The 22,287-nt window shown below is 48.5% G+C and overlaps 1 protein-coding gene and 1 non-coding gene across 5 annotated transcripts in view; one reads left to right on the top strand and one right to left on the bottom strand.

Annotated features, from left to right (window-relative positions):
• MTMR6 (myotubularin related protein 6) overlaps nt 1-18,568 on the top strand; it is a 32,334-nt gene extending 13,766 nt beyond the window's left edge. The window contains exons 7-15 of one of the 4 annotated variants that reach the window (XR_012511605.1): nt 915-1,047; nt 1,785-1,894; nt 2,429-2,554; nt 3,405-3,454; nt 3,873-4,073; nt 5,463-5,594; nt 5,678-5,804; nt 16,133-16,220; nt 16,655-18,568. Coding sequence is in view for 3 of the 4 variants with exons in the window: in XM_074377939.1 (XP_074234040.1) it covers nt 914-1,047; nt 1,785-1,894; nt 2,429-2,554; nt 3,405-3,454; nt 3,873-4,073; nt 5,463-5,594; nt 5,678-5,804; nt 7,607-7,867 (1,141 nt within the window). In the remaining variant the exon portion in view is untranslated. Of the gene's footprint in view, nt 1-913; nt 1,048-1,784; nt 1,895-2,428; nt 2,555-3,404; nt 3,455-3,872; nt 4,074-5,462; nt 5,595-5,677; nt 5,805-7,606; nt 11,384-16,132; nt 16,221-16,654 lie in introns of those variants that run through there. The other 3 variants (XM_074377938.1, XM_074377939.1, XM_074377937.1) reach the window with 3 other exon arrangements.
• Nucleotides 18,569-18,587: 19 nt separating this feature from the next.
• TRNAA-UGC (transfer RNA alanine (anticodon UGC)) lies at nt 18,588-18,660 on the bottom strand. The gene has a single exon. It is a non-coding gene; the product is annotated as a tRNA-Ala (tRNA).
• Nucleotides 18,661-22,287: the final 3,627 nt, after the last annotated feature.

The raw sequence follows: 22,287 nt of genomic DNA, 5'->3' as shown, positions 1-22,287 counted from the left end.
TTTTTGATTGCATTGTTTTCCTAGTTAACCTTAAACTGAAGTAGTGGTAATTTTTAACAGCTAACTCTTGCCTTAGTCATCGTAGGTGGTAAGTTATATTGGTAAGAATAACCAATGAGTCAGCAGATACAACTTAACTGTACTTCTTGCCGTCCTGGGCCCCAGTCTACTGCAGGAGAAAGACAAGCTTTTCTTCCAGTTTAGGTTCTGCTTCATCCAAGTTCATAAGAATACTTAGCAAGTTACAACATACTGTGTGAAATCGTAGTCGAAAAGAACTAAACATGCCAAATCCCAAGAGAACCTCTGACAGCATTTGATCTAATAACCAAAGCCCATGGGCCTATGGGCAGTCCTTTCTCCCTAGAAATCAGTTTTGGGGGCCTAATTCCTGGAGATGTCTCGGGCCAGTGCGTTGCTGCACACGGTGTGGGCCTCCAGTAGTCTCGAATGTGAAGGGCCTCACGTAATCTGACGGGTGCTTCAGGTCTGGTTTTCAGGGCCTCTGGGGGTTTCTGAGTGAGCACGTGCTCCAGGCTTGTTCTGAAGTGAACCTCATAGATTGATTCTGTTAAAAAAAACCCCAGGTCTGCTTGTCTCTGAATCATTTAGGATTTACATAGGAGGTACTTCTTTCTTATTTTTAATTTTGAAATTTTACAAACATATGGGAAACTGGCTGAAAACATCAGTGAGTTATTTGTGGGGAGCTTGTCTGACCCTTCCATTGTGTAGCAACCCTGTTACTTCACAGTAGCCGCCTATTAAAAATGGTGGCATATTCAGTTTGGAGGCATTCCTTTAAATTCCACTAGCTATAATGTGCTTTATTCCGTGTTTTCATGATACTTTGGTAAACTAAGTTAAAAGATGAAAGCAATTTGTCTCTAAATTTCTAAAATTTAAAATTTTAGCTGAATGCCATGGCCAACAGAGCAGCTGGAAAAGGTTATGAAAATGAAGACAACTACTCTAATATTAGGTTTCAGTTTGTTGGGATTGAAAATATTCACGTCATGCGGTCCAGCCTTCAGAGACTGTTGGAAGGTATGATTGCTGCTTGCATTGCAGGCACCTTTGTTCAGCAGAAACGGGATGCTGAAGGCAGAACGTAAGATTTGAGATTGTGTAATTGAAGTTTTTCTAGTAGTCACATTGGCAAGAGTAAAGAACAATTGAAGTGAATTTTAATAATAGACTTAACCTAACATATTGAAAACATCATGCTAACATGTAATCAATATAAAAAATTAATCATGGTCTAGTTTACTTTTCCCTTTAAGCCTAAGAAATTGGCTCGTGTGTATTTCACCCTTACAGCGCACCTCAGTTCGGACTACCCACGCTTCAAGTGTGCAGTAGCCATGTTTGAGTGGTGGCTGCCATACTGGACAGGACAATTCTAACGGTTTTACGAAAAATTGCTGTTGTTCAATATTCTTGATTAGTCAGTACAGGGAAGATTAATTTATGATAATGTGCCATTTAAATATTAACCTATCTTTCCAGTCATGGTTTGGAATTTTAGAAATTTAAATATTAGGCTGTTTTTAATTAAACACATATGATGCAAAATTTTATAAAAAAGGGATTGGAGCATTTTTTTAAGCACAAGGAATGATAGAAAAATGTACCGAAAAGTCCGTTACTGAGCGTTTAAGGGCACGTTCATGTCCATAAAGCGTCTTGCGTGCTGATGTCCTCTCCCCCCCGGACTCGCTCCCCTGGGGCCTCCCGAGCCAGACGGACTGGCTCCGTCTGACAAGCGTTTTCTCCCCTTGCAGTCAGTGGCACCAGAGGGCTGTCTGTCGGCGACCTCTACTCCGGCCTGCAGAGCTCGGGGTGGCTCCGCCACGTCCAGGCCGTCCTGGGCGCCGCAGTCGTCTTAGCCAAGGTGGGTCCCTGCCGCCCCCCCGAGGTGAGGGGGGTCACGGCTGGTACTTCCGCCCTTCCCCGTCGGTGCCTCCAGCGGGACTTCACCTCCTCAGTGAGGCTTGCGTTAATTTTAAAGAGCTTGGGAACTGCTGTGTCCCCTTGAGGGAGGGACTTTAGAAGAACGTCCCCAACACTTTGAAACAGCATTTTTGTCTCTGTCTTTTGTTGACTTGGCGTTTTATTATGTTTTGTCTTGGTTTTGGGAAATTATTCTGTGATTTTTTTTAAGGTGTTTATTTTTTATTTTACTCTCTTCTTTTGGCGGGAAAGTAATTACATTTGTTTATTTACTTATTTTTCTTAATGGAGGGACTAGGGATTGAACCAGGACCTCACCGCTGAGCTATACCCCCGCCCCCGTGACAATGTTTCTGCAGTCCTAGCTCGTCTTTGTAATGCAGTCCCTGCTGGTACGTTTTTTGAGTAGGCACGACGTGCTGACTTGCCTCAAGTGTGTTCTGCTGCAGTCTGAGTGCGTGGTCTTTCTTCTCAGGCGGTAACGACCGAGAGCGCCAGTGTGTTGGTCCATTGCTCTGACGGCTGGGACAGGACCTCCCAGGTTTGCTCCCTGGGCTCCCTCCTGCTGGATCCCTACTACAGGACAGTCAGAGGATTCATGGTAAGGTCGTCTGGCCAAATCGTGGGCTCAAACGGGGGTGGCTTTGTGCCCGAGGTCACACCGGTGTGGACGTGGTGGAGCCCAGGCAGTGTGACTCCAGAAACTGCACCGTTACCCACTACATCACATGGCCTTCTGGGGAGGTCTAAGACAAAGCCAGAGGAGCTAACCATGGCAATTTTGACACTGAAAAGAATGTGCTTGGTGATTACTTAATGAAATCATAAAGTATACTAAATACTAAGGAGGCTGTGTAGATTAGACTGAAGACACCTGGAAGCCTACTGTTATTTCAATAGAGTTGAAGCAGAAAACAGATAAAGACGGCACATTTCAGAGGTTAGATATCATTTGAATTTGAATATTAACTTTTCATTAGTTTATCATTCTTATTTCTTTTTGAAGTGTTACATAAGTAACGTTCAAGTAAAACAAAAGGTTTAAACACCCACCCCGGTCTACCACCCACGGTAGCCACTGGTAGCAGTTTGATTTACATTTTCCTGACCTTTTTTCTGTGCATATATCATCATCACACATACGAAAATGTCAATGTAGTAGTGTTTCATAACATACATTTATCACTTACAATGTGATAAGTACAACTGAAATAAAGTTACAAGGCTGCTGTATTTCTTCTCATGTATTATTTTCACTCTTTGTTAGACCAACGTCTAATCCAGGTTCTTGCTGTCTTATGCCTCTAATTTAAAATTTTTTGCTTTGTTTTGTTTGCAGCCAAAAGTTAAAAATATAAATGCTGTTTTTAAGATAATAGAATTTAATCCATTCTAAACAGACAAAAAATTGAAAGTGGTTATAAAATGGATTTTACTTTTTCCTATAATAGGTTTTAATAGAAAAGGATTGGATCTCCTTTGGACATAAGTTTTCAGAGAGGTGAGTCACAGTTACACATTTAGGTATTTTGTAAAACTCGTTCAGAGTGCCAGAATAGTTCTGTTCTTTATGAGCTGTCTTGTCTGATGATAGGAGGCGAGCATGCTTTGGTTTTGTATATGAAGACTGATTAAATTTTTCTGTCGTTTCTTTCAAGTCTCATACTTTTGTTAATTTTCATGGCCATTTATTACCTTCCTTTTTCTCTGGATTGTAGGAGTTAGAAAGTAACAGACCCTTTAAAATTGTGGTTGAAAAACTCACAGGTATAAATTGTTTCAGTAAAAGCATAAGATTTTTTTACGTCAGTAACAATGGTTCAGGATTTTTCTTGGTGGGGGGTATTTAAATTTAACAGTACCGGAACAGTTGACTTTTTTCAGGCACATTTTCAAAAGTTTGTACTCTCTGGGGTTAGGTGCGGCCATCTGGACGGGGACCCCAAAGAAGTCTCCCCGGTGTTCACTCAGTTCTTGGAATGCGTGTGGCATCTGACCGAACAGTTTCCACAAGCCTTCGAATTCAATGAAGCGTTTCTTCTTCAGATCCACGAACATATTCATTCATGCCAATTTGGAAACTTTATTGGAAATTGTCAGAAGGAAAGAGAAGAACTCAAGTAAGACAGTTGATTAAAATGGTCTTTCTTCTTTTCTCTTTAGCTGAGGTCTGACATAAATCATAGTTGAACTTAGAATATCTTGACAGGATGTGGAACTTGAGTTTGGTTGTAAAGATTTTATTGTCTGTATTTCTGAAGCTGAATGCCCTCTGAATACCCCCACACTCTTGGGGTAATGGCTAAGCTGTGTTTTGAAGTGCAGTGTACGTGGAGAAAAGTGCATTTAAGCGTGAGACTCAGTGCATCCTAACCTTGCCCACCTGCTTAAGCAGCACCAGAGCCAGAAGCGAGCAGCATCCGGGAAGCCCCCTCGTGTTCCTTTCCAATCTGAATGTGTATTTAGAACAGAAAAACCTCTACATTATTTCATTTCCTGGAGAGTATTGGTCTGAGTTCTAAAGTGCAGTAAAAGGTATAAAAACTTGGTTTTGAGGTAAGGTAAAGCCCTGCAGCTCCTCTCACGTTTCTAAGTGGATGGTTCTTTGAGGAAAGTAAACGCAGCTGTTGTCGGCCCAGCGCCTTCCCCGCATCGGGTCTCGCGCCTGCCCCTCCCTCGGCAGCCTACGGGAGGAGGGCTTTCCGGTTCAGGCTGGACGCCAGTGAGCCCTGGCGTGAGAGGCCCCTGTGGACACACGTCCGCGGAGGTCCTGGGTGTAGATGTCCGAGCGTCAGGAGGGAGCAGTCGCAGGTTGCTGACCGGCCGCAGCCGAGGTGGAGGCGCCGAGTCCGTCGTGGTCGAAGGCAGCACGTGCTGGCTCTCCCGCGGTCTGGACGGCGGGGCTGGCCGCGTGCGGAGGGGCGTGAGGGTGTGGAGCGGGGACGCCCGGGGAGCCAGTGACGGCCACGGGCCGTGGGGGCTCCCTGCGTCACCGAGTCGTGGCTGGTGGTGGCCTTGGGCGGCTGGCTCTGGGGCGGCAGGGCTGCTTTAGGAGGAGCTGTTCCTCCCGGCCAGTGCCGGTCGTCCTCGTCGGCGGGAAGGCGCTGACACGGCCGCTGCCCGGCCGTCCTTCTCTCAGAACTCAGCTGCTGGCTGTCTGGGGGTCATGGAAGAAAGAGCGGGGTCTCCACCTTGCCCCAACCCCCGTCTGTCTCGTGTTCACTTGGTAAACACACCGTGTAAAGCCGTTCCTCCCTCTGCCCACCTGCTGCCCCTGCCTCCTCTTGGAGCTGTAGTGTGTAACGAGTTGTTTCGCTCCTGAATGACATCCCGGCTTTTCCTAATGCCCTTGTGTGTGCGCACTCACACTCGCGTTCGTCCCCGGCCCCCGCGGCCCAGACCCGGGCCCAAGGGGGCGAGGTGGGCAGGCGGGCCGCGCGCTTCCCCCGCGCCTGTGCGTGGAGGGGCCCGGCGTCCGCGGGCGAGCCCTCAGCTGCTCTCCCCTGCAGGCTGAAGGAGAAGACGTACTCGCTGTGGCCGTTTCTGTTGGAAGATCGAGTGAAGTACTTAAATCCTCTCTACCAGCCCCAGGCTCAGGAATTTGCAGTTTTGGAACCAAATACAGTATCTTTCAATTTCAAGTAAGTTAGCATGACTGAAGTATCTATGCCTGATTCTTTCAAACACACTTTATTGAAATGCTTTTTTTTTTTTTGTCATAAAGGTTTTGGAGAAACATGTACCACCAGTTTGATCGAACTTTGCATCCTAGGCAGTCTGTGTTTAATATAATTGCGAATATGAACGAGCAAAATAAACAGTTGGAGAACGACATTAAGGACTTGGAATCTGTAAGTACCTAACGGGGTGTTAATTACTCGCGCTCAGTGTGAATTAGCATATTCGGACACCTCCCAAGCGCACACACTGCTTCAAGGCCAGGTCTCTACTCTGAGTAGGTGAGTTTAAATCATTTCCCCTGAATTTTAAAATAGATTGAATTACTTGAAGTAGCTAGAAAAATAGATATAAACCTGATAAATGTGAGGGTATCTACCACCCAGCTTTGCGAGATTTTAACGCTTATCACACTTGATTCAGTTCTTCCATGTTTTTGTTTGAAGACCCTGTGTGCTCCTGAGTCTCCCCCCACCTTCAGCGTGGAATTTGTTAGTCTTTCCTGCACATTTTTTTACACATCCAGTATATGTTCAATCCACAAACAATTTATAATATTGTTTTGTATGATTTAAAACGCTATTTTTATTAAATATTGAAAAATACGAAAGAAAATAGTTTGTGTGCGAAGTATAAAGGGCAGCAGGCAACACGAGGGCCCTGGAAGCCCTCACTCAGCTTTAGAAGCCACGAGCTTTTTTAAACTATGTGAAGGCTCCCACGCTCTCTTGCTTCACTTCGCTCAACGTTGTTTTGAAGTGTATCCATGTCAATCAATTAAAGCATGTAGCTTTAATTCATCTGTTCATTAGTAACTGCTGTGCGACATTCTCTTGTGTGACTGTGTCACAGTCTGGCAGGTCACCTCTGCTCCACGACTCAGTTATTTGCAGTGTTGGATTTCCAGATAACGGGTGACGTTGAGTGACTTTCCCTATTTGTTGGCCGTTTGCTTTTGCCCTTTCTGTGATTGGTCTGTTCAGACCAGTGCTCATTTTTCTGTTGGCATATTTGCCTTTTCCTTACTGATCTGTAAGACTTCTTTGTATACCAGACACCAAGTCTTACTTAGTTACGTGTATCACCAATGGCCTTGTCCCGTCTTTTCTTATCTTTTCCATTTTATTTATGGTATGTTTTGTGTGACACTGAATTTTAATGTAGACAGATAGACCGATCTTTATGGTTTTTGCCCTTCTGTGTATCTTGTTTAAGAAATCCCTCCCCCCTCAAAGGAAAGCAATCCCCTCCACCCTAGGACCTTCTTTCCTTTGCCTTTGGAGACGCCGCAAGAGGGTCATGCGGTCATGCTTCAGAAACCCCAGGCGGCTGTCGTCACTCAGTAAGACTGTCCCCGGCTGTCTGGGATGGGGCGCTGGCCGCTTGATTGGATGGGAGGAGGGACAAGCCCAGGATACAGGTGGTGCGGGAAGACGTCTGGAGATCAGGCCAACGATTTGGGGAGTGTGGAACTCTGCCGAAGAATACTTTTTGAATCTTCTGTTAAAATAGGAAAAGTTCTGCTCTGTCCTGAAGCCTGCTGCGCGCACTAACCAGCCCTTGTAGGAGCCCACATGAGACAGCTCTTCAGGCCCCAATACCTTTAGCTGATACATGAGTTGTGTTTGTTCCGTTGCACAGCTGTGGTTTCAGAGTGACTGTCTCACATGTATTTCTTTCATTATAAAAGGCCTACCTTTTAGACCTTCTAGGAAATGTACGTGCTTTGCAAATGTGAAGACCTGGCGTTCTTCTGCAGTCAAGTGTGATAACCATTTTCCGTTGCAAAGGTTGTCAACAGTTAGCGTTCTCAATCATGTTACTCGCCCTCACTAGATTTTAATTTTTTGAGATTTGATTTTATATCATACATAACGAGAAAATGTGCAAAAGCACTTTTTTCTACTTTCAGCTAGCTATATTGAAATGTCGTATGTGCAGCTAGTAATCTCTTTCAAATTTGGATTTGTTCCAGCAAATTAAGCAATGTAAAAATAAGCAAGCAGATGGAGTTCTCACCAAGGAATTGTTAAATTCAGTTCGTCCTGAATCACCTACGCTCAAAACTTCCTTGTGTTTTAAGGAGCAGACGCTGCTCCCTGGAAATGATGCTCTTCGAACTATAGACAGCAGCAACCCGGCGGATAATCGGTACAGCGAATACGCCGAGGAGTTTTCCAAGCCGGACCCCGCCGTGGTCAGCCTGGAGTACGGCGTGGCGAGGATGACCTGTTAGGCGCGGGCGGTGCTGCCTGCACTGGCTGCTGTGCGGGAAGCGGGTCACCGTGCGGCTGGTCCGTGTGTGGGACCGAAAGTGCTCTCAGAGTGTCCCGGTGGGTTAGCAGCTGGAGAGAGGCCGGTACCCGCTCTGGTGAGAGAAGTCAGGCAGTTTAGCTGCGTTTCTAGCAAGGCGTGAATGACTAACAGTTCTTGAAGAAACGAGTGGTATCGGCCAATTTACTCCAGACACGGTCCATACTGTACTGGTGAATTGACATGTCTGTGTGATTTACATGGTAACCACAGCCAAACACGGATAGCCTTCCTTAAGGATAATTTGATTGCCGGAAAACAAAACTGGCAACGCGGTCCCTTACTTGATAGCTGACACGGCATGTACTTTCAGTTCTGTGACTGTAACTATGGCTTTTTACATATTTTGCCTATTAGTGATGTTTAAAGTTGAAGTGCCATGAAAAATATTTCTAAGAAAGCCTTAAACTCGCAGTTTATTCATTACATTGCTCTTAAGTTTCGTTGCCTAGAGCAAGGCGGTTTGTTTTGTTTTGCCTTGGGTCAGCCTTGTATTACCTGTGAAGAGTTGCTCAGCCCTGCAGGAGCTGCCCGCCCGGCACGCGTGCGTAAATGGTTGTAGGACTGCTAAACTGTTGGGCCTTATTTTGTGGTTGGCTTTATTCCTTTGATAACTATGTAAGTTTAAAAAGCTAAAGCTCTGAACTGTTCTTAGAAACAATGAATAGTACATATATGTATATTTTAAAATGGTTTCATGTCTCATTGAGTTGCTCTTCCTAGAATAAACTTTGTTTACCCAAGAATTTTGGGGTTAAAAAAAGAGAATCTAGAGAGTTTAGATTTTGCTTGGTTGCATGAAGTTTTCTCTGGAACATTTTTTTCTTCTCTGTTAACAAAGAAGAAAAAAGGAAATTTAAGGATAGCCTAATACAAAGTTAATGTGTAACAGAAATTTAAGTGCTAGGGAGAGTTTCATTTTGCCATGTTATGTTAACTCTTTATTCTCTGTACTAGTATGTGTTATTAAATTACCAAAAAAAAAGATAAAAAAGTCACTTTCCATTGACAGTATCACCCAGCTGGCTTTAAATGGACTATTTAACATGGGTGGCACGAGATATACAGTTCAAGGACACCAGGAACTCTGCAAAGGGTCCCTTATGCTTCTTTTTGTTACGCCTGTATGTTAGACTAGTTTTGACCAGAAACAGATATCTTTTACAAATAGGAAAAAAAAACTTTATTGTATGAGCTTATCTAATGGTATTTATTTTTCCAGTGCTTTTCTGTAACGCATTATGTAATAAGAAAAATACTTCTTTTTAAACAGTAACAGAAATGCACTATAAAACACAGTTTGTGATTCAGCCAAGTCTATTTCCACATTTAGGCGCTGGGACGGGAAACTTGACCTTCGTGAGCACAGAGGGAAGCTGTTGTGCCTTGTTACTTGTTTCCAGTTACTGATTGTGATTCTAGAATCTTCTGTGGCAGACGTCTTATATTCAGCTCTTGAGTTTATTATCTTAATCTTCAACTTGAGGCCTGGATACATGTGTTTATGTGCTCACACATGGACTGGGAAACCACTTAACATCCCAAGTGACCTACGGGGTATATAGTTGGCAAAAAGCAGACTCTGTGTGTGCCTTATGAGGCTGGTTTATGTCCGTGTGTCAGGGTGTGTGGCATATACATTATTACATATATTATTTAAAAGGCCGTTACATGTCTGTGTTTTACTTTGAATTTGTTTTTTAAAAAACAAACGGGATCCGGTTGTGGTGGGGCTTTCCCTCCTGCGGGCGCGTGGAGCTGCGCGTCCCCATCATCACAGCCTGAGGTTTGAGCAGCTCGGTTGGCAAAAGGGTGCTCATGAACAGCAGTTGTTCTGTACAGAAGTGTTCATGGGGGCGTCGTGGGCTCAGGTTCAGCAGATGCATTGGTGTCGTCACATTTTCCTTTTGATCCTGTCGCTTCCTGGCCTTAGCATTTCACTGAGCCCTTACCGGCTTGTTGTTGGGCGGTATCCAGTGGGTGGGCCCATCTACGGTGAACCGACCCACCAGGGGCAGAGCTGAGTGTGAACCGGGGAGGATGACTGGCAGAGAAGAGTAACTTGATTTGGGGTATTTTGAGCAGGTTCATTAGGCTCGAAGTAGCTCCGGGGATCTTGTCTAAATAAAGGGAGTGGGAAGGCCGTTTTTAAAAATATTTAATTGGTAGGGGAGCAGGTGTGGGGTAATGTCAGGTTAACCTCTTTTTTTTTTTAAAGACTATTCTTTTTAGAGCAGTTTTAGGTTCATAGCAAAGTTGGAGGGAAGGTCCAGAGATGTCCTGTGTACCCCCTGCCCCACACACGCACAGCCCTCCCCACTCAGCGTCCCCACCAGACGGTACATTCGTTATAGCTGATGAACTTCCAGTGACAGGTCAGTCACCCGAGTCCATCATTTACCTTCGGGCTCACGCTTGGTGGTGTACATTCCGTGGGCTTGGACAAATGTGCGTGGCCTTTACAGCATCATACAGCGTTTTCACTGCCCTAAAAGTCCTCTGAGCTCCGCCTGTTAGTCTTTCCCTTCCCCCAACCCTTGGCAACCGCTGATCTTTTCACTGCAGAGGTCTCCCACTTGCAGAGTGTCATGTAGCAGGAATCACGGCAGATTGCCGTCTTTCACTTAGTAATACACATTTAGAGGTCTTCCATATTTTCTCGTGGCTTGATAGCTCTTTCGTTTTAGCGCTGAGTAATATTCCATTGTCTGGATGTACCTCAGTTTATTTATCCCCTCACCTATTGTAGCACATTTGGGTTGCCTCCAGGTTGGCAGGGTTGGCAATTATGAATAAAGCGGCTATAGACATCTGTGTGCAGGTTTTTGTGTAGATGGTTTTCAGCTCCTTTCGGTAAATACCAAGGAGCATGATTGCTGGCTTCCATGGTAAGAGTATTTTCAGTTTGGTAAGAAACCAATCTGTCTTCCAGAGTGGCAGTGCCATGTGCATTCCCACCAGCAACGGGTGAGACTCTGCTGCTCCACATCCTCACCTGTGTTCGGTGGTGGCAGTGATCCGAAGTTTGGCCTTTCTTGTACGTACAACGTAACCAGCCCTTTTTGACTTTTTTGTCTTGTGCAGAAGGTCAGTTTCAGAATTCTGGACAGTTTCAGGCTGGCTGTCTAAGTTGGATGAAATGCCTGTGGCCGTCTGTAGAATTATACAGAGCATTTGCAGATTGTCAATGACATTGATCCATTTTCATTACCTGGGCTTTAGCTGTTTTGTTGGCTCTTCTGTGCATTAGTCCAGTTGGCATTAGCGTATCTTGATTAGTTAAATAAAGTGTATTTTAAAAATATATATAACTAAGCTTTTAGGAAGCTATATCTAGAGAAAAGGCAGCCTGTAATTTAGAATGATTATCTCAAAAAGTATGTATTATTGTACTCGCTATCTTGTAAAAAAATAAATGCAGAGACAATTTTACTTCTTCTTTTCCAGTTTGGATACCTTTTATTTCTTTTTCTTGCCTAATGTCTCTGGCCAGCACTTCCAGTACTGTTTTGAATAGACATGAGACCAGGCAGCCGTGCATTGTTCTTGACTGTAGCAAGGAAAAGAGTTCAACCTTCTGGTGTGACCTGTGGGGTTTTCACATGTGGCCTTTATCATATTAAGGACATTTCCTTCCTAATTGGTTGGGTGTTCTTTATCATGAAAAGGTGCTCTCTTTCCTACCAGAAATAGACTCATTAGCATCTTTAAATGTAATCAGATTAGAGAGACAATTCTAAGACCCTAAGAACCAATTCAGAAAACTTATCCTTAAAATTCTGTTTCTCTCAAGCCACCTTGGGTACCAAAGTCAGTATTAGTTAGTGTTCTCCAGAGAAACAGAATGAAGAGGACACACACAGATACCTGCAAGAGGAGATTTATCATAGCAAGAGGCTCCCACAGTCCTGGAGGCTGAGAAGTCCATCTCCAAGATCTGTCATCTCCAAGCTGGAGAGCCAGGAAAGCCAATGGTGTCATTCAGTCCGAGTCCTAGGAACTGAGAGGAGGAGAGGGAGGCTGGCGGTGTAAGTCCCAGTCTGAGTCCGAAGGCCCAAGCTAATGTCCAAGGGCAGAAGAAGATGGATGTCTCAGCTCAAAGAGAGAAAGTGAATTCGCCTGCCCTCCAACTTTTTGATCCATTCCAGCCTCAGCGGGTGCGATGATGCCTGCTCGGACAAGGGAAGGTCACCTGCTTTACTCAGCCCGCTAATTCAAACGCTAACCTCTTCCGGGAAAACCATCACAGACACACTCAGAAATAATGTTTTACCAGCTGTCTGGACATCTTTTAGCCAGTCAAGTTGACATGTAGATTGAACTGTCTCATAGGGGCAGCCCCTTAAGGGCCTTCAAATCCAGGCCAAGGATTTGACTCAGTCGACCATTATGGGGACACTGCTGAAGCTTTAGGTGTTGCTTCTGTGCAGCGGGTGATCCAAGACAGTGCCCTGGAAAGGAGCACAGGCTTCGGTCCTGTCGATCTTCCGTGCGGGTTTGATCCAGTTCGTCTCTATAGTCTTTTGTTGATGTGTAAATAACACCAACCTCACTGGGTTTAAGACAGTTGACAAGTATGTGTGAAGCACATGAATTGTGTTTGATGCCAAATGCTTGATGTTTTAAGGTGGTAAAAGCTATTTTACTAATATCAATTAGGTGGCAGTGTGTTGAAGGAACTGGGGTGAAGTCAGGCATCCAGTGAGTTTCAAAGTACGGCTCCTGGGTCACCTGTATCAAAATACACCTGCCTGATCACAGTCCCAAGTCTGAGGGACCTGAACACTGGGACGGGCCCTGGAGGTCGCCATTTGGACATGTCCCCAAGTGATCCTTGTGAACATTTAGGTTCGAGAACCACTATGGCCGATTCGCTCTCAGTACATGTTGATTGTTATTTTTTGCCACACCCTGCTGTACACGATTACCATTCTAGCACAGAGAAATCCTAAGCCAGCATGGGAAGGGGTCATCAAAGGCTTCCTTTTGAACTGTTTGCACAAATGAGTAGGGAAGGTGTAGGCTCTGGCCAGGTAGGGAGAGGGGGAGTCATCCATTTTGCACAAAAGCACAGAAAGATGGGAGAGCGTGGCTTTTGCAGGAAGTGTCACCACTCGACAGGAGTGAGAGGTGACGGGGGTGATATCCTGAAGGAGATGCAGAGGCAGTTCGAAGCTTTGGTTTTAAGCAAGAGTGGAGTGAGGTCAGATTTGTATTTTAGAAGAACTTCTCTGGACCGGAGGGGATGAAATGGAGGCTGCTGAGATCCCTAAGAGAGAAGGTATAAAGATTCTGACGGTGGGGAAGGTGGGATCCCATTAGGCGAGGAGCTGGAACAGGCGGGGCTTGCTGACGGTACCTTGAGACCCTAGGACTGTGCACAAGGGCGAGTCCATGGTGACTTTCCAACTTGTCGTAGGGTAACTGGGTTGGGGGTACCATCACTCACCCAGGTGGGGAGTGGAAGGAGACCTAGGTACCTGGGGGAAGGAAGCTCTTGGTTTTAGGTGTTTTACGTTGGCGATGGGACATCCCAGCGGAGACATTTGATAAACGTTGCAATGTGGTATTAAGGGAAGAGTCCTCAGTTAGAGGGGGAAGTCTAGAAGCCACCAGTTTCTGGTGGACGATTGAGTTAAGTGTGTGCATACCATTTACTAGGAGGTCTTAGAACAAGAGGAGAGACCTGAGAATGAAACCTTGAAAAGTAGCGGAGCCCAAGAGAGAATGGTGAGAGAGAGGGAAGGAAAGCAAGAGCATTGGAAAACCTGAGAGGGACAGACAGGTCCCAGTGAGGAAGAGTTTGAGAAGGTTATAAACTGTGTCAGATGCCACAGAGGGGTCATTTAAAGAGTAGGCACTCTCTGCCATTGTCACTTGGCAAGGGCAGTTTCGTTATTAGCAGAGGCGGAATCAGATGTTGGCGGCTCTGTAGCTGATTGGGAGATGAGTAAGCGGACTGCACGTATGACTAGGAAGAAAAGCTTGTTAACTTACCGATACAACTTTCCCATTAAAAGAGTGGAAGTATATACTACAGACCTTAAATTAAAAAGAAAAAACATGAGCACACATAGCCTATGGGATGGACACAGAGAAACACCTCCCAGGGGACTTCGGTCCTGCACTATGAGCTTGTCCACGATGGAGCGTTTCCCTCTTTTTGTCCCCGGCTCAGGGGCGCGGGGCCAGCCCCGGTGGTTAGAGCCTCACTGATTGGGTGGGTGGGTGGAAATGCAAGCCCAACCTTTTTAGAATTATTTCTTAATAATTTCAGATGGAGTTAAAGGGAATGAGCCAGAATCATGTTAAAATACTGATACAGACCAAGAATGAGACTTTTAATTTTCAAATAGTCTATCATTTTGCCAATTTGCTACGATTACCCTTTTTCTCTCTTAATATGCTTTCTTTTCCTGTCCTTGTAATTCTAGCAAAGGATTTAATCTAAATATTTTAGCACCTTCTAGAGCTTGGAAATAAGTTAGGATTTTAACATTTGAACGTTGATGCCAGGTAATAAGCATGTCGGATCCTAGCTGATGTGTGCTCCCCGGCTCAGAGCCCCCATGCCCTCCAGAGCCTGCACTTAGATGGCCTCTGAAGTGTGCACAAAGGCAGCCCCCGGCAGCCGCAGGGCCGGGGCCGCAGCTCCAGGGGGCAGGCCAGGTGGCCCTCGGCCAAATGGTTTCTGAAAACAGGCAATAGTAATAAATGTTTAATGCCCCTCCTTCCTGTGCAGCTGCGACAAAGCGCTGTCCTCTTTGTGAGGATCTCATGTTTGGTGCAGTTTTCCTTGATGGTCACCCAGAATGCTTTAGCCCAGTTTCTTGTCCTGCTTTGTCATCGGGCCCGTTTACCCTGCTCCCAGAGGCGTACTTTCTCCAAAACACTTGCAAGTTCCTAGGGATTTTGGATCAGTACAGTTTAGAGCAGTTGCTCTCCCAGGACTATATTTTTTGTTTGTTTGTTTGTTTTGGGGGGGAGGTGATTAGGTTTATTTTTTTTAACAGAGGTGCTGGGGATTGAACCTGGGACCTCATGCATGCTAAGCACACACTCTGCCACTGAGCTCTCCCCTCCCCACAGAGGGGATCTTAGAGTTCTATCCAGGGCCATGATGCAGCCAGTGCAAACATCCCTGCTCGACCGTGAGCACCACGTCCAAAATCAAATACAGTCGCGCACTCTTGGAGCGTGGCCCCCTCACGCCTGGCTCTTCCTAGGCAGACAACTCACAGTTAACACCGGCGGGAAGATGAATGAGGGTCAGGTAGTCAAATATCCTTTTGTAAATACAATAGGGTGAAAACCCTTGAAGCAGAGATCCTAGCATCCAGCCTTCAGTCTAGCTTCAGTTAGTGATTCACTGTCTGCGGTGGGCCCTTAACACTGCATGCCTGGGAGGAGAACGTCTTCCTCCTCTACGTCAGAAACCAGTCCCAGGAAGCCAGAGACGAGGCCACACGCGCCATCAGGCGTGCGGGCCCCACGGGAGGCTTTGAAGGTCTGCAGCTCACTTTCTGAGGGAAAGTACAGGGTTTTGACAGGGGAGGCTTGCTTTCAGCCACCTCAAATATTTATGTCTTTGACTTCTCTCCAGCTCTCCCAGAGGATGGGAGTAGGTTCAAAGATAAGCGTTAACCCACAGAGGAGAGCAGGGGTCTCTGATGGAGAACGCTAAAAACGTGGGCTCAGCAGGAGATACTTTATTCAGTAAAAGCAGAAGCGAGTATGTGAAATACCCCCATTCGTGTAAAGACACATTGGAGGGAAAGAATGTACCAGGCATCCACGTCAGTGAGGGCCAGACAACTTCCAAACCCATTCAGTCCCGCTTCCTGATGGAAGGCACGTCTGTATCTGGCAGTTGTTCTGCTCGGCTCAGGACTGAAGGGGGCATAGCTCCAAGCTTCTCTCTGCAGCCCGGGGACCTGGGCGTCCTTCCTGGCTGTGCAGGGCTCTCTCATCCTGGCTTTAAAGTAGGATGCAGTTTATCTAGCTTGCATTCTTGTGTTCTCTGACATACACACGTGTGCCATGGAGACGTGATCGCTAAAACATTTGAGATGTTTGAGAAATCCCCACAAGTTGCCAACCGCAGAGCTGACGGTCTCCCTTTCCGGGTGTGCACACCTGCTGCCTCCCCTCGAACCTCCCATCCTTGCTCATGTCCCCTTCCTCCTAGGGGATGGCCTGCCTCCCTGCTCACTGAGAAGCAGACACTGTCGGAAAGAGCACCCACTCCGACAACTTCCCTGTTGCCTCCTCCAGAGGTCAGTTTTCTTTGCCCCACCGTCCCGGCTCCTGGGAATCGTGCACACGTGTGGTCGTCCCTCCTTCCTGGGACTTGTCCTGCCGTCGGATTCCATTGGCTCCTCTGCTGCATGTGTGGTGCTGGCTCTGCACAGTTGCTGGTCCCCCTGTCCCTGGCATCTGTCAATGTCCATGTCCCAGCACAGGGGGGCAGGGAAGGCATCTGGGGTGTCCATCTAATATGGGGTGGGCAGGTTGGATTGGGTGGAGAGTTCCTCAAACATGGGAGGGCTCAGAGAGATTCACACTTGTCCACGTTGGACCTTGATCTGGTGAAATTTGAGTCATGGATGTAATGCGATTAGTACCTAACTTGCTGTGTCTGGTGAAGTTAAGGTTTTGCTCCCGGTCAGATTTCTGGGATACATGACATCTCACTGTTTTTGTTTTAAAGAAAGCAACAAACGAATGAGCTAAGACTCAGAAAAGAGCAAAAGGAACAACATGTAAAAAGAAGTAGACAGAAAGCAGTCACAGAGGCCAAGACACCACGAAGGAATTATTGACCAGAGCACATCAGAGGCGTGAGTGCATCAGAAAACCCAAGAGCTGTTTCTTAGACAAAAGCTGTCAAGCGGGCAAACTTCCAGAATACCTCCTCAAGGACGGAGAAGAACTGAAGCAAAATGAGAGGAGGCACATGGCCACACCCTCAGCTGCCAGGCAACCGCTCAACCTGGATCCAGGCTCCCCAAGCCAGTCTGGTTCTCAGCCCCAGCACCCCGCCCGACAGCCAGACTCTGCAAAGTGTCCCCGGATCCTGTCCAGTCATGTGGAAAGCCCTCCAGCATCTTCCGCCGCCCTTAGGAAGCACCCAACCTTCCAGCAACGGCCGCGAGGGGCTTACCCGTGTCTCCTTTCCCTCCACCTGCCTGCCTCTCCCTGCCCCTGCCTCTCCTCTAACCTGCCCTGCTCGCTCACCTTGGGAGCCCTGGGTGTGCCGGCCTGCTCCCCACGAAACCCCAGCTCTGTGTCCCGGGCGGCCACACCCACCTGTCCACATCCCTTGGTCCTGCTTTGTCATCTTCGTGTCGCTGTCTGTAACCAATTTGTTTACTTCATCCGTGGTTCCCCCGCTAGGATGGAAGCTCTGCCGAGAAAGGTCTTCCCCAGCACTTTCACGACTGTATCACCAGCACCTAAATCAGCACCAGGCACGGTGATTAAATCCCTAAAATGTGACATCTCCATGGCAGCCTCTCTGTTAGGAACTGAATCTATAAAGTCAAGCACAATATTTGTTGAAGGAAGAAATGAATTAGTGTAGAGGACTTTTAAAAGATTATAAAACACAATCAATAAATTGTGTTTCTAATACATAGAAAAAATTTTAACTGGGCAAAATAGGAAACTTGAATAAACCAATGATTTTTTAAAAATTTTAAAGATCCCTCCGGATTCCAGAATAGAAAACTGTAGACCAACCTCGCCTTTCAGCATAGGTGGGAAATCCCACTTAAATATTAGCAAGTTAGATTTCACAGCACATTTAAAGAATAACTTACTATGATCATGTAGGATTTATTACAGGAAGGGAAGTTTGCAGGCTGAGGACACAGCCTGACTTACAACCGATCTTCAGGAGTCACTTAGTTAAAGCAGGGGTGTGTGCATGTGGGATGGGGCGGGTAACGGACACACAGCACCGTGTTCTCATGCTGTTTAAAGGGCTTGAAAAGAGAATTAACTCAAGGAGTGAACATCACTTGGCGCAAGTTGAATCATTTAAGACCTATGAGTGTTTCTTTTTGGAAAAAGGACTCAGGAGTTAATTGATCTCTGGACATGATGGGTCCCCCAAGGCCGCGGCATTGAACGGGAGAAGGCGGTGCCGTGAGGTGGCACCCCTCCCCGGCACAGGCTCCTGGAGAGTGTGAGTCTCACAGATCAGAGGTGTCGGCTTCCGAGGCAAGAGCAGCACACACAGAGCAAAGTTCTGTTGACAGAGCACGTCTGCTGGGAGGGCCGTCTTCCGGCCCAGGCGCTCCGGACGCCCGTCAGCCTGTGGCCGCTGACGGCCTCAGACCACAGTCAAGTCTCCCCAGACTTCGGCTGAATGAATGAGGGACGGTGTGGTGTGCACCCAAGTGCCGGGACAGGGTTGTTGACTGTCTCTCTTGGGACGGATGATCTTTGTTTCTGCAAATCTCTCCAGTTTTTTGCTGTTATAATGTATTTCCTTTGTGTTTGTTGGTTGGTGCTGAGCTTCCCTGGAGTACTAGCATGCTGCTGTTCCGTCACCTAACTGCTTCCCCCTTTCTGCTTTCCAGTACATATTAAAAAAAAAAATCTTTTAGGGGGGAGATAATTAAGTTTATTTATTTTAATGGAGGTACTGGGGATTGAACCCAGGGCCTCGTGCGTGCACATCACGTGCTCTACCACTGAGCTACACCTTCCCCACTTCACTCTGTAGGTGTTTTAACTTGGGATGAGTTTTTTATGTAACTTGTAAAAGCCACATGAAATTGGAGCAAATCTTTCCCAACCAGTACCGGTTACTGATCGGGAGCGTGTTAAGGGCAGGCGCTGAGTCGGCTTCACCACTCTGCCTGGTGCCCAGCCCGGGGCCAGGGCGTGGCTGGCACCAAGTCACTAGTTACTGATTAATTCATCACGCTGTGTATTGGCCCAGAGAGCCAGGATCCCCCTCGCAGGCTACAACCTGATTCCATCTGATGGTGGGGTCCCTGAAGATGACTGCTGGTAGGGTAAAGCCTTCAAGAAATCGAGGCCTCAAGAAATTGTTCCTTTCAACCCCAAGTTTCTACCATGTCGTTAAAATTTATGCGGGAGAAGACAGAGCCCATAACCTTTCCCCTACATCGAGGCACACACTGTCCCCGAGTTCCAGAGCACACACTGTCCTTGGATGCCTGCACCTTCCAGTGACTCCCCAGCTCCCTTGGAATAAAATTTCAGTCCCTTGCTGGGACTGTAAGCTTTTCCCTGCCAGGCCCCCTCCTGTGTGCTGTGTCAGAATGGGATGAAAGGAACCTTTGTCCCCGTCCTGAATCCTTTCTTAGGAGCACAAAATCAAACTCACTGTCAAAATCATGATGCTACCACTTGAGTGTCTGAAAGCTTGCTGACTGAGCAGGACAGCGGTGGGGAACGGAGCCATGGGATGCCAGAAAGAGCACTTTCATTGCGCCCTCGGCCTTGCCTCCTCCTTCCGTGGGAGGCCTGGGAAAAGAGCTGGTGTATTCCCCAGTCGGCTGCCTCCATTGTGCAGAGCTAGGCCTCCCACTGAGCTGCCACTCAAATGGCAGCACTACTGGAAGTCTGCAACCCTGTTGCCAAGGCTGAGTGCGCATCCAGGTCCCATCTCCAAGGAGGACTGGCCAGTGGGGCAGCGGGGGAAATGTGGCCCCTCCCAGCATCATGGCATCCTCTTTACTGGCACTTCCAGAGTGGAAGGTTTAGAACTTTAAATCGGGGTCCAGCTCCCATTACCCAGGATCAGCTGCACTGCTGGTGGGTAAGTTCCACCAGGGAGCGGGAGGCAGAGAGGAGCAGGGCTGCCCGGCATCCTTCCCGGGAGGGCGCCCTGACTCAAACTCCCAGGGCGTCGCCCCGAACGCGACTCCCAGTTCCGAGATGGAGCCAGCTGGGATGACCAAGGAGAAAAGGCAGCAAGTTAGGAACTCAAATTTTAAGTTGAATCATAGCCTAGCTAATCTTCTATAATTAATTACTTCAGGTACAGCCATGTATCATTTCAGAATCCTAAGTCCCAAATGGGAGGTGATTGGCATTTGCTGAAGTCGTTATCTGCCTTTGGCTTCCATGTCACCTTAATGGCTCTTTGAGGGAACAGGGCCAGGTGCTGTGAAGCTGAGTGTTTTTTTAGCTCTCTGTTCCTTAGTCTTATTTATCTAAATGGCTTAATACTGTCTTAGCTTAGACTCAATTTTTTAGACCCCACCCTGGGGTCATGATGTGGGGGTCTCTGGAGCCCCCAGGGGAGACCAGATTCCCCGGCGCCCCTGCCCCACCCCCTCACTCATCAGCTCGGAGAAGAGCGGGAAGGGGGGACATCTGAGGGGCTCGGCATTTCACTGGAGAGACTGAGCACATACCTAAGGGCAGTGCTTCAGTGATTCCATCAGACGGGTGCACTGAATCCCGGGAAATTCCGCCCCGCCCCCTGCCCTGCACAGGGCTCCTGGGGACAAGCAGCTCAGGGTGGAGAAATGCAGAGGAAAGGGGGGGGGGGCGCCCTGCGACACAGCTGGGCATTCCCACAGCCGCGGGGGACCCCAAGCCACTCGGCTTCCTGCCCCCAGCACCTCCTTAGTACTGAGTGCAGGCGGACTTCTGCATGTCTGAGTATCAGCTTCATGCTGAATCGTCACTCCCACGAAGGGGACTCACTCTTGGCTTCAGGACAATCGCAGAGCAAGCTGATGAATGGAGCCCGGGCGGTGGACCTACTTTCCTGGACTCGGGGACCGCGGTCGCGGAATGAGCCGGATGAAATATTTAAGGCCCTCATGCTTCACTTCCAACCAGAGCCTAGACTACTCCATAAATATTATCTTATAGCAAAGCTTGTGGAACCACTGTCCCCGCAGCACTTCATCAGCCGCCCCTTCCTCTCCGGAAGGGCTCGCGTGAGACCGGAGCCGCGTGTGCGACCGCGCAGGACGCGTGCGCTGGGGAGGCGGGCCCAGCCCGGGAGCCGCTTCGAGCCGCTGGGAGCCGCCCCGGGAAGGACACCCTCTCTGCCTCAGCAGCACCAGGCTGGGCCCTGAAGGATGAAGTCGGAAATGCAATCTGAAGAGCCGCGCCCTCTGCAGAGGCCCGCAGCGCAGTTCTGAGAGCCTGGGAAGGGCGAGGACCCGGCCGCGCTCCGCGCCGGGGGCGGCGGCCTGTGTGGGAGGCTTGGGGCCGGAGTTCGCGGAGCGGGGTGTGCTCACGCCCGCGTCCCACGTGAGGAAGGCAGCGGCTGAGAGGTGCCGGGGGTTTGAATCAAGGTCCCGGGGCTGCTTCGTGGGAGCCAGGGCTCACACCGACCTCTGGGCAAAACCAAAACCACCCCCGGGGCCTTATCTGTGTCTCTTTACCAGGACTGTGGGGCTTAGCCCCTCCGTCAGTGTCCCCTCCACCCCCGCCGAGCACGTCCAGCGAGAAGGCTCGCTCTCGTGGCTGGAGGTGAGACCCAGCAGCTCAGAGGGACCGGCCCCCCAGGTGCGAGCGGGGGTCCGCCACGCTGGGTGGCACCCGCCTCCCGCGAGCCGGAGAGGTCGGCCGAGGGGCTGCTGCTCCTGGTGTCTCCCAGCTGCTGCTGAAGGGGGCTGTTCGCTCCTCCTGGACATCGTGGCAGCGGCGGGGGCTGGGCCCGGGGGACAGTCAGTCTGAGAGCACTCTGAGGACACTCGGACAATCCGACACCATCAGGCCGACTTCCCGGGGTTGTCTGTTACTCTCACTCCCCAAACTTCAGTTTCCTTCCTTGTACAAGGATGTAGGCCGATCAATAAACGCACACGTGGGCCACACGCACACCCACCCTGTTTGCTAGTGAACAATGACGTCGGTGAACTCGAATGAAGACCTCTTCCCAGGCTGAGCACCGGATGAGCCTGTCACCCCATCGGTGCAGGGCCCTGACATAGGACGACCGTGATCCCCACTTTGTGAAGGAGGAAGCCGGGGTGCGGGGCCCAGGTCCCCCCCTGCGGTCAGCCCTGCATCGGGGTGCCCAGCGCACGGGGCCCCCAGGGACAGGGGAGCTACTGTTTCCATAGCCCTAACCTGCATGGAGCTGGGAGACTTTGAGTGTCACGTCCACTGTGGCAAAAAGTAAGAAAAATCGATCCTTTCTCCTTCTGAAAGGTGCTTAGAGCCCGTATCCCACGTCCTGGTCTGGAGGCTTCTGAGCGCGCCCACGGATGAGCTGGAACGCCGCGCTGCCACGGCCTCGATGCTCGGCTGCGTGCAGGCTCGATCTGGGCCTGGAGTCTGGCGGCCAACTCGCGGCAGCGGCTCCTACTCCTTAACTATCCACAACGTGACAAGGAG

Source organism: Camelus bactrianus, chromosome 14, assembly GCF_048773025.1.
Source record: "Camelus bactrianus isolate YW-2024 breed Bactrian camel chromosome 14, ASM4877302v1, whole genome shotgun sequence".
In the NCBI taxonomy this organism is placed as follows: Eukaryota; Metazoa; Chordata; class Mammalia; order Artiodactyla; family Camelidae; genus Camelus; species Camelus bactrianus.
The sequence above is the reverse complement of the archived record's forward strand: the minus strand, read 5'-3'. Positions and strand labels throughout refer to the sequence as shown.